Source organism: Myxocyprinus asiaticus, chromosome 35 (genome assembly GCF_019703515.2).
Source record: "Myxocyprinus asiaticus isolate MX2 ecotype Aquarium Trade chromosome 35, UBuf_Myxa_2, whole genome shotgun sequence".
Lineage (NCBI taxonomy): Eukaryota > Metazoa > Chordata > Actinopteri > Cypriniformes > Catostomidae > Myxocyprinus > Myxocyprinus asiaticus.
The window spans coordinates 39419543-39431828 of NC_059378.1; the positions used below are offsets into that span (position 1 = coordinate 39419543).

General features: G+C 34.8%; 2 protein-coding genes across 2 annotated transcripts in view; one reads left to right on the forward strand and one right to left on the reverse strand.

The window, feature by feature from the left end:
- The window catches only part of LOC127426016 (filamin-B), a 122172-nt gene extending 112184 nt beyond the window's left edge, over positions 1-9988 (reverse strand). The window contains exon 1 of the mRNA XM_051672441.1: positions 9585-9988. Within this exon, the coding sequence (XP_051528401.1) occupies positions 9585-9876 (292 nt within the window). The 5' untranslated portion in view covers positions 9877-9988. The remainder of the gene's footprint in view (positions 1-9584) is intronic.
- Positions 1-12286, forward strand: part of aldh4a1 (aldehyde dehydrogenase 4 family, member A1) — a 398306-nt gene that overhangs the window by 265919 nt on the left and 120101 nt on the right. The window lies entirely within an intron of this gene.

Consider the following 12286-nt stretch of genomic DNA (forward strand, 5'->3'; position numbering starts at 1 on the left):
GCTGAACACTCAACTATTCCCAAGATGAAATAGCACGCGGAAAAACGACGTATACCCTACCCTTAAAGCTGAGGTATGCAACTTTTTTGTTGTTAATACTTTCTCCTATCGAAGCTTAATATGCAGAGACAGCCATACAGTAAGTAAGCCATTCATAGGTCAGTTTTCTTAAACTGTAAACACTGTATCTCTGTGGCCCTATGAAAATTGCTCTCTGCATTGAGCGACACAATAACATTGACCAATGTCGAGAGTAGGGGTCGGGACTATCAGTTTGTTCAAACAACTTCAGAAGGGGGGCGTATTCAGAAAGCTGTTTTATTTTTATGTTTATTATTGCAAATTCGTTTGGTGGTGCTAGTGGTGGAGAGACAGGAAGAATGTCTAACTGCTCAGAAAAGCGACAAAAAAATAAATAAAACATTTATTTAAGGGTGGGTTTACCTGAAATCAACTAGAAAATAATAGACCAGCACAATAAAAAATAAAAAAAAATTAACTTTACAGCAGTGTCAGTCTGTGAACAATTGTACAGATAAACAAATAGCAGAAATGAGTAGCCTTCAAACTAATTTCTCTACATAAAGTTTATACGTATCAATCATTTCATAGATATAACTCTCAGCAGAAGAATATACAGTTCTGCTTGTGGATATCTAGTTGAAGTGCTACCAAGGCCACATCCACAATAATGCATTTTAGTTTCCTAACGGTCATTGTATGCTTCTCTGGAGAGCATCCTCAAAACGTTCCCTTTTCAGTAAAGGAAAATGGCATTCCAGGGTGGATGAGAGGCGTAAACGTAGAAAAATCAAAGCATTTTCAAATGAAAATATAGTTGTGTGGATGTGCCGCAAAAAACATTGAATCTTCTATGCCACCTAACCTGGCCAACTCTGGCAGATACAACTCTGGCAATATGGGTAGACGATATAAGCAAAAAAAATAATAATATTTAACGCAATATTCTTGAATTTTTGGTGGATAACCATATGTGATGATAAATTCATTTAAAATGATGTCCAAAGTAATGGTAGACTTTTTAAATTAGAAGGTGCATTCTTCACCATAAGCCATTTTGCATAACCGTTATATGGACGACACTCGAATGCTATACAGCAACTGTTTTCCTCAAAAGTTCCTGTTGTTGTAGCAGCTTGGTACCTTGTAAACACAACAGTGAGTTTGTTTACATGCACACCAATCCGCCCGATAACTATCAAAAACCAGCTTATTCAAAAAATCTGATAAAGCAAGAAAACTGTTTACATGAGATTTCAAATCATTAGGTTGCTTTTGACTAGGGCTGAAATGATTAGTCGATGTTATTGACAATGTCGACAATAAAAAAAAAATTGGCAACAAATGTTCGTTGTCAAATAGTCGTTTGATCTCATTTAATGTAACATGAGATCACATTAAACTCTAATGAAGACATGTGAGAGCAGCACTGCAGCTCGTGCCTGACTGAGGTGAGGAAGAATTACTAGGGATGCACCGATCCGATACCTGGATCAGTATCGGCTCGATACTGAAGCTTTTAGACGGATCGGGTATCGGTCCGACGAGCCCGATCCAAATCCGATACTGTGTGTTAGTCATGTTCGTTACTGTCAAGTTCCAAAAATGACATAAAAGAACCATAAAAACACAGTTAAAGTAGTCCATATGACTCGTGCATTTTATTCAAAGCCACTTGAATATGTGCAATAGCTCTGTGAATCACAAAACGCTGTGTTTAATAAGTAAATATATAAAATGCACGCGCAGCTCCAGCACGTTAGTGAATGGCGCTGCTCTGTTTACACACACCCGCAGCTATTTTAGCCTTCACACGGTGCGCAATATTTGAGCGCTACTCACGAACAACATCTCAGATGTAGACGCTAAATAGTTCGGTTCTCTTATAATTAGAACGGCACTGGAGGTGCTTTTTTTTTTTTTTTTAACCAGAATTTGAATAAGCAGCAAATTAAACTACTGTGAACTTTCCTACAAACAGACACAAAGGAATTCCTGGAGAGTTCAGAATGTCAAAATAAAAGTGTGAGGGTTTAAAAGTTAAAGGTGCATGATTGAGATATTACTATATTACTATTATAATATATTAATCATCATTTGTTTACAAATTATAATAATATTTAAGTTGAATGGGTTCCAAAAAATAACTGTGAATGAAAAGTGAGCTGATATCTTAACTAAAAAAAAAAATAAATAAAAAATAAAATAAAGAGATCTGAATCCTTAAAATCCAGATACAAGTTTAAAAAAAAAAAATGCACAAAAAAAAAAAAAAAAACGGCTTCTTTTCTACTGATGACTTATACTGGAATTACTGTTAATTTTGCTGCTACATTATCCAGTAAACTAGTTTAAGTTTTTCTTAATAAGCTATACATTTATATTGAAATAATGTGTAGTTAGAGGATTGTGTTTCTTTACATATTAGAGTACTCCCAATTAGTTCCACACAATAACGTAAAGATATTCTAAACTGATTATGCAAAAAAACACCGGTATCGGATCGGCCGATACTGAGATATCCGATGTCGGAATCGGAAGAGAAAAAGTGGTATCAGTGCATCCCTAAGAATTATACAGCTCACAGTCCAGATGCACTCTTATCTTTCACAGCTGTAGATCACAAAGTATGAGGAAATAATACCAAATAAGTAAATACAGAAGCACTCTTGTTGTGGAATAAGTGGAGCTGGAGCAAAACTTGCGTGTCGAGCGTCTTTAAGGGGAACACCCCTGCTTTACATCTTTAATGCAGTTATATTTAATGCGTTATAGCTTCATTAAAGTTCAAATAATAAGGAAACAGTTCATGTTAATAACTGCAAACTCCAAAACTGGCATTTCACTGTGTGGTCAGCGCCTCTTCTATGAGTTGCTCGAATGTCCCGATCTAAGGGGGAGAGATTGAAACTGCACCCGGCTGATGCATACTCTGTCACGGGGATGCTCGAGCGCACACACTTGCTGCAGCTAGATTATAACGTAATGGCTCGCGACTTATTAAATCATAATGTGTGTGTCACTGTGCATTTCTTTTTGTGAAGAAAACTGGCAATACGCAGCTTTATTAATAAGAGAGTTTTATTTGTTTTTTTTAAAGGTGGATTGAAGTGAACAGAAAGGTGAGAGAGGGTAGTCTTTGCCCCATTATACACTGCAACAAAATAAGTTTTTGATTTGTTTTTGTTTTGGCTTGTTTTCGAAATATCTAAAACTCTTTTAAAACAACGTACATTTTCTTTACCAGCTATACTGCAGAAGAAAAAATTGCTATCCGAGAATGTTGAAAATACTATTAAAAACACAAATATTTTAAAATATCTAAAAATCCTTTACAAAAAGATGCATTCACCTGAGAAGCAGCATATAAGATATTTAGACTTTTAGAGAAGAGGACTTAAATATTAGTATATTTTGTCTTTACTGCACTCGCAGAAGTATAACCAAGTGAAAAAATACACTTATATACAAAATACACTTATATTTAAGATACATTCTCTTAAAACAAGTCTAAATATCTTATGTTGCTTCTCAAGTAAATGTATCTTAAGGATTTTTTTTAGACAATTTTAAAATGGAAAAAAAGACAAATACACTTGATAACAATAGGATTTTTTGCAGTTAATTTTTTACTAAATTAAACTTAATAAAAAGTATTTATTTTCCACTTGAATTCAGTGAATGTCATTTAGAGATATTTTTAAAAGATGATTTTGTCCTCTGTATTGTTAGCAAACACATTTAATACAAACTTTTATGTTGGGCACAAGCTGAATAGTCGGTTAAGAGCTAATAATTAATCGTTGCAATAATCGCCCGAATAATCATTCTAATCGTTGGATTAGTCCATTATCAAAATAATCGTTAGTTGCATTTTTTACTACTTCTAATGTCAAAATGTAATCAGTAATGCTCACAACACTTGCACACATTGGATAAGCCGGTAAGAACATCAGTAAAAGGGTTGACATGCAACGCAAAATTGGTGAAATGGTCAAAAATCCACCCTTTATTGATTGGTTTTTGCTTAAACTGTTTATGGCCTTACTCCGATAAAGGAAAACCATTTACATGACCACACACATTGTGGCTTATCAAGCATAATCAGTGTAAGAATGCACTCATTGTTTCCAGTGGGACTGATATAAACCAGTCTACCCTGAATCATGGAATCTGCACAGAATCCAGCCAATCAGATCGGAACAGTCGATTTCGGCTAACTCTTTCCACTTTTGTGTGTAATTGTATGATGGTCAGTGAACTGCAATCTTCAGGCCAAACTGCCAATGTACATACAAGACAAACTTCATCCACTGACCAAGCCATAAAGTTCATCAAGTGACCTTTTCACTTCTGTCATATTTCACACTAGAGAGGCAAAAAAAATAAAAAAATAAATAAATCGCAAAAGTAATCCTATGAGATTTACTTTCAAAATACCAGATGGTGTGATCACTGCATGTTTATTTAGCTATGAACTGTCACCCATCTGCCCTTTGACAGCGTTGGGCGAGTGGAAAGTCTGGGCACTGACCCTCATGATAACATTCACCATTTTCAAGCCAGGCACTATATATCTATATATCACTATTTAGATCCAATGAAGCACTCCATGGGTGGTTTCTGGACAGGAAGATACAATCATAAAGGAAGTGTCTGTGTAAATCCAAAACTACAGAGGTTCTACGTGCACTTCCTGTGTTAATATGGTTACTGTTATTAAAGGGTTTAAAAGCAGCGTTAGATGGAAGGTGTTAAGCATGGGAAAACAATTATAATAATCTCTCCTTGCAACTGAAGACAAACAGCTCAAAACTTGTCCTCTTTATGGGAGAGGCTGAAGAATGACAATGACAAACACAAATACACAAAACAGGAAGTCCACAGTGACACATTCTCAGAAGTTGGCATAAGCCAACATACCTTAAACTTCATCAGAAATACAGAGGTGGGTAGTAATGTGAACTTTTTGGGGAAAAAAAATAAATAAATTGTACTTTTAGAGTAGGTTTAAATGTAGGCACTTTTTACTCTCACTCAAGTAAATTTCTAATGAAAAAAAAAAAAAAAACACTTTTACTTATTTACAATAGGCGGCATTCCTGTAATTACATTACTGGGTTTAATATTAGTTAATGTGTAATTTATTGATATATTATTGAATGGGACTTTTATGACAGCGGGCGTTCACACAGCTATGCGCTCTGTCACAGACTGTCACTCAAGCCGAGTCCATCACTGCTGCAACATCATGTTCTTCAAACTAAGCGAAACACTTTCTTCAATCCGCTCAGTGAAAAAATAAGCTTCGTCATGCAATGCCTTCATTTAACACCAAGACAAGCTGATATTTCAAGATTAAAATCTCAGCTTCAACTTAAGGCAGCACGTTGAGATAAGTTGTGGCTCTAATGATAACACGGGCTTTTCTGAGTAATGTGATGGTAATTTTCAGGATGATTCTGTAACTGGGCTATTATGACATCAGTTTTTAAGTGTACATTTCTAAATCAGAGCAGCAATATATCAGTGCGCTATGTCCCGCATCCCATGAGCAGTATTTACGCATTTACTGGAAACTATCACAGCTACTTGGACTGATCAACTGTACAAATCCATGTAAACATCCAATTAAATAACATTCTTATTAAATAATATATTAATACAATAAATCTTCATTCTGTTTGTCATTTTTCATATAGATGTTAATATAAAGAGTAAACACATTTTATCAAATGTACATTATTATATTAATTTGTTATACTTTAGTATCTTTAAACTCCAATATAAGATGGGTAGTGTTTCTGGGCACACAGTGCCCTCAACCAACCAAATTATCATAACCTACATGTTATAACTGAATATTTAAATCATCCACAGAATTATCATTTCCACTGTGTGCAGTCACCTCAGTGAATTTAATAAATAAAGAATTCTTCAGCTTAATGGCAAAATTCTGTATAAATATAAAGGAGTACATTTTTATATGTATCTGTATGTTTTGCCTCTCTAAATGTTATTATGTTATTTTAATCAAGTAATTATTTGTCAAAAAGTAATTTAATACATTCAGCATGAAACAAAACATTGCAGGAGTGAAGTAGTAAATTCCCAGCTCGTATGGCTTCCCTGTGGTGGATTACGAGCAATTAACCGTCGTCGAGTGTACGTCGAATGTACACTCGAAATTAGAGTGCATTGTGGGTAAGAATGAGTATACATAAGTAGGGAACAAGTGGCTCATTTAGAATTCAGACACTCCTACAAAATGCCGTACGTCCGAAATAGTGCACTATATAGTGGATAGAGGGCAGTTTCAGACACACCGAGTGTTCCACGACCGGCGTTGGTGCCCTACGGAGGCTGCATACTCTGCATTTAGAGAGTGGTGGTACTGTGTACAGAACCAATTATCTAAATTCTTTCGACACTGAAAACTGTAACTACACTGAATTAAGAATCTACACAGGACTTTAAAAGCTATGAAATAGTGAAAGTATGCATTAATAAAATGTGATCCTGCTTTGGTTTATATTTCAGCATTATATATAATGTCCCTGTGGGACATTTCATGTTTTCACCATAATAATTACTAGAAATGTTTCCAAACCTATCTTCTTATTGACAAATTCATCCAGATCTTACAAGAACCCTTAAAGGAACAGTTAACCCAAAAATTTAAATTCTCATCATTTACTCTCCCTCATGCCATCACAGATGTGTATGACTTTTATCCGCTGAACACATTTAGAAGAATTTCTCAACTCTTTAGGTCCATAAAATGCAAGTGAATGGGTGCCAACATTTTAAAGCTAAATAAAAATAAAAAATAAACCAGCATAAAAGTAATACATAAGTCTCCAATGGTTAAATCTATATCTTCAGAAGTGATATAATATGAGAATGTGTGGATGAGAAAGACAAACAAATCACTTTCACACTCTTCTTCTTGTCTGCATATCGCCCCGTGCTGGGCAGGGAGAAGAATGTCTAGCAAAAAATGACAAATATTGATCTGTTTCTCACCCACATCTATCATATCACTTCTGAAGATATGGATTTAACCACTGGATTTGTATGGATTACTTTTATGCTGCTTTTTGATGCTCCAAAAAGCACATAATTTTGGCACCCATTCACTTGCATTGTAAGGACCTAAAGAGCCGATATATTTTTATAAAAATCTTCATGTGTGTTCTGCAGAAGAAAGGAAGTCATTCACATCTGGGATGGCATGAGGGTGAGTAAATGATGAGAGAATTTTCATTTTTGGGTGAACTATCCCTTTAAAGTGATAGCTCAGCTATATTTTAATATTCTGACATCATTTTCCAACCATCATGTTGTTTCAAACCCATGTGACCTTCTGTATTCTGTGGAACACAAAAGATGTTAGACAGAATCTTAGAGACTGACAGTCTTGGTCACCATTCACTTTATAAAAATAAAAAATATATATATAATAATAATAATAATAATAATAATAATAATAATAATAATAATATATATATATATATATATATATCATTCACTGAAAGTAAACAGTGACTCATGCAAACATTCAGTCTAATATCTCCTTATTGTGTTGCATGGAAGAAAGAAAGTCATACGGGTTTGGAACAACATGATGGTGAATGATGATAGAATTTCCATTAATAATAAAAATAATTCATACATGTCCAATGTGTATTATGCAACGGAATATAGGGGAGTTAACGTCCATTATGTCATTTGTGAAAGTAACGAGTTACTCACTACTTGAGTACTCTTTTAATCGAATACTTTCTTACTCAAGTAATTATTTAGTTACTTTTATTTAGTTAGTACTTTTAAAAAATTAATTACTGAAAGTAGAAGTAAAAGTAATTGTACTTGAGTACAGTTTTTGGCTACTTTACCCACCTCTGCAGAAACAACAGATTTACTATCCCAGGTAATATATTTGCTCATGAAAACATGTCACCTGGTGTGAACACACCAAGGAAATCAGGTTGCGTGTTATAGGGCGTTGCCTTGGCAATGTTTGCCTGTGTTTTGCTGCACAGAGTAAACGATTTCCAAATATGGGGGTAACTTATCAGTCTTCCTGTGACCCCATCACCTGAAGATAAGCACCTGTTCAAAGTTTTAATCACATAAACGTACGTGAAGAATCCGTACCTGGGATACAAATACTTAAACGTTTGCACAATACTTACCGCTTAAAGAAACCAGAAAGACAGCGTGAGAAACTGAGTGAAAGCCACAAGCAATCCAGGTTAATAAGTTTGGAATGGCTCCAAGAATGTTGTAAGCCATTAAAAAGTGTTTGGAAGCAAATAAACGGTTGTGAATCTAAACTCTTTTTAAACCACCAGAATCCTGAACATTCTTTGGATTCTAAGTCTTAATAAAAAAAGAAAGCAATTCATGGACAGACTTTCCTCATTTGGACTGGTATGAGAAATAATGCAGAAATGTTAACAGATAAGACAACGACTAAGAATCCAAGACTCAGCAGACAATGGAAGGACATTCTCTCTTATCTCTGGTGAGAATGCATCATTCACTCAGGTTTGACATGAGAGAGATACTTGTGTTGCAACAAACAAGCTATAAAGATGAGAGAAAAGATTGAGAGAAAAAAATGTTGGAAGAACAGATTTTTCTTTGTCACACTGCAGGACCATTAAAAAACAAAAAAAATGGTGAAAAATTGTTACAGGACCAAAGACACTTTCCCTTATACATTCAAACAGGGGTGAAACTAGAATGTGATATTTGGTGGGGGGGGGGGCATTTTGACCTTTAGGGTGGGCAACTATTTATCTCTTTGTCGGTCCAGGGGGTGCTCCTCCTTGATAATTTCATTTGGGTTGGTACCTTCAATTGGTACTCTTGATGTGCACCAGAAGGTTCAGAGGGCGGGGGGGGGGTATTGTGGGAAATGGAAAAAAATAGACCATTTATGATAGTCATCAACACACAACTTGTATTAGTTTACTAAAATACAAACATTGTTTTCTTATTTCAGAATTTGACATTTGAATCTTTCTTCAAATACCATGGTATATGTCCATGCATTATACTGGAATACCGTGGTATATATGTTGATCATTCAGCACCAAAACTAGACCATTGTCCCACTACAGCATTTTTTTTAAGATAGACATGATATAATGGTACATTACTATGCAATGTTACTTTCCCCATAAAACCAATGACAGTTGTTGGAACTAACACAGTAAACCGGACAATAGAAAGTACTGTGGCAGTCCCATAGTACCATGATGGTATCAGACGGAAAAACTATGGTACTTTGATTTATCATAGTACAGTACAAAATGGTATTTACATGGTACTCCAAGGTACTTCAAAGAATGCTAAAAACCCATGATACTACCCTTGAACTTTTTTAAGTGTACCATCTTACACAATCGCACTGTAACATGGTACCGCCATGCGTTTACAGGTGCATGTCAGCACATTAGACTATTTATAAGTGGGGAAAAGTTTGATCCTGATAATAATAAACTTCCCCACGAAGTATATGAGCTGACAGACAGCAGGAACATGAAACTCACCGATGGAGACGAGCTTGATGTTCTCTTTGTCCAGAAACTCGAGAGCCACGGACACGTTCTCCAGCTTCATCTGTCTGAATGTGGGTCTCTGGTGGTATTTTCTGTACATCTTCTTCTGGCTGAGCACCTCCAGCAGTGAGATGAGGCGCAGTCCGTCGCTCAGGTCCAGCTGCAGGTCCGCGATGCGTTTGTTGACGCTCTTCAGGTGCTCGTTACACCAGCGCGTAAAGGTGTTCTGCTGGATCTTCTTCCACGGCGCGTCCTCCGCCAGGTCTTTCTCTGTGGCCGGCATGATGCTTTAATACTCTGATATACTGTGTTTAATAACTCCCGATGTGTTTGGTGTGTCTCCGTTGAGGTGTGTATGAGTGCGGCTGCTTAGCGTCCGTGCTCTCCGGTATTCCCGAGACTTTCCCTCCCGTGGACGCGCCTGCGCGCTGCTTTATATGGAGCGCAATGACGCCACCTGCGCAACAGCAAACCTGCACTAGTGTTTCAACATTATACTTTTATTTGCTGCATTCATTGAGTCTGTCAATCAATAACAAGGAGAAAAAATACGAGAATTATATTAAAGAGCAATTAAGAAAAGACAAATAAATAATAGGCTAAATATGAAGAAATGTATATTTAGTATGAGTATTTATAGTTTGATTTATTTTATAAGTATTTATAAAATAACAAAATACTAAAAAATACTTTAAAAAAATAAGATAAATATTACTAGAGCAATATCTACCAAAATAAAGAAAAAACAAATAAATATTAAGCGATATATATTAAGAATATATCGTTTTATTTATTTTTATATTATTTATAAGCAAATAAAGCATATAAATGAGTTAAAATAAAGAAAATAGATACATTATAAGGCATATTAAAAAAATATTTTTATTATAAGTAGTTTATGTATGAGTACGTTGTATAAGTAAATATTCGATTCTAACTCTTATACATTTCTCTGTACTTTGCTATGTATGTTGCTTTTAGTGTTTGTTTTACAAATAATAATAATAATCTGCATCCATTCTTTTATTTTCAACTCTAAGATAAACACCTTTGTTGTCAACTATAATAAGACAAATGATGATAAACAATACAAAATAACAGTACATAAATAAATAAATCTTAATTGATGTTACATGAAATGTACAGAACATATAAAACTCCCATATATTTCTCTGTATTTTACTTTGAATGTTGTTTGTGTTTAATGCTTTGCATAATAATAATAATAACCTGCATTCTTTTATTTTTTACTCTGGGAATAACACCTGTGTTGCCATCTATAATAAGACAAATAATAATAATAATACACAAGATAAAATAGTAAATAATAAACAAAGAAATAATAAATAAATCTAGAGCTACTATTTTACATGCAAGGTAGATCCAATACCATGCTTAACTCCTAAACATTTCTTTGTACTTTGCTATGGATGCAGTTGTATGTTTAATGTCATTGCAAATAAAGAACTAAAAATTGCATATACTTTTTACTGTAATTTAAAATTATTTTGTTTTATTTTTGACATGTTCTCAAATTCACTCTGACCTTATTTTGTTATTGTTATGCTCTTGTGTGATATTTGTTGTGATTTAGACCATAGTGTAATCCTGCGCAATAAACTCTTTTATAAAAAATTAAAAAAAAAAAAACAGGAAAACAAACCTTGTTTGTTTCTTTGGCTAAAACTAGCACAGGACAGTTTAACAGATTTCAGATGCATTTCTGTAATGGACACAATCTTTTATGATTCACCAAACAAATGTTTCCCACACATTTGGCAAGTACACTGAGCTCTTGAAGTTCACACTAACTACTTTGTTTTTAGAAAGGTGTCAGTACCATTTAACAATAATGTGGACTCAGACTTTGAATATTCTGGGAAAACCTACTTCATTATATATGTGCGTTTCCTCTTTACATCATATTCTGCACAGCTTCCCACCTTTGCTGACAGGAGTCTTAATATTTACTCCAGTATAAACAGCAGTTATTATTCCATGTAATGCTGCCATGTATTTCTGTACTGGATGTTGTTCATGCAGTACAGTATATGATCTGCATTAGTCATCATTGGGGTGGATCAACATTGCATCACAGAGACTCTTGGAAACAAAAAGACACACACACACACACCTGTGATATCACATGTCCCTTGGCTGTTTTGTATGCAACATAAAGTATAAAAGTTCTAAACAAAGATAAACTCTTTAATATCTCCATAGAGATTTAAAAAAACAAACTAGTTACCTCTGAGATGGTGATGACACATAAGTTGGCTTGGGAGGCCAGTTAATAGGATTTTCATCACAATTATCACAATGTCCCACATTCCTGTGTTGAGCAATGGATCTCAACCACAGATTACAGACTCTGAATGCTGTCTGCTTTTGTCTGTCTGGGCACATCATCCTTTGACAAACCAATGAGCTACACCAAACCAGGCCCAGCAAGAATGGACCAGCTTATTGGCTGTAATGTATCTTGATGATCAAACAGATTCAATTACATCTTTGATAGTTCTGGCATCACATTATACCAGGTGCTCACCTGAATCAAGCTGATGTTGGTACATGAGTAATATACAGTACTGTGCAAAAGTTTTAGGCACTTGTGAAAAACTTTCAAAGTGAGGATTTCTTAAAAAAAAAAAAAATAATGTCATAAATTGTTTTCATTAATCAATTAATGTCAT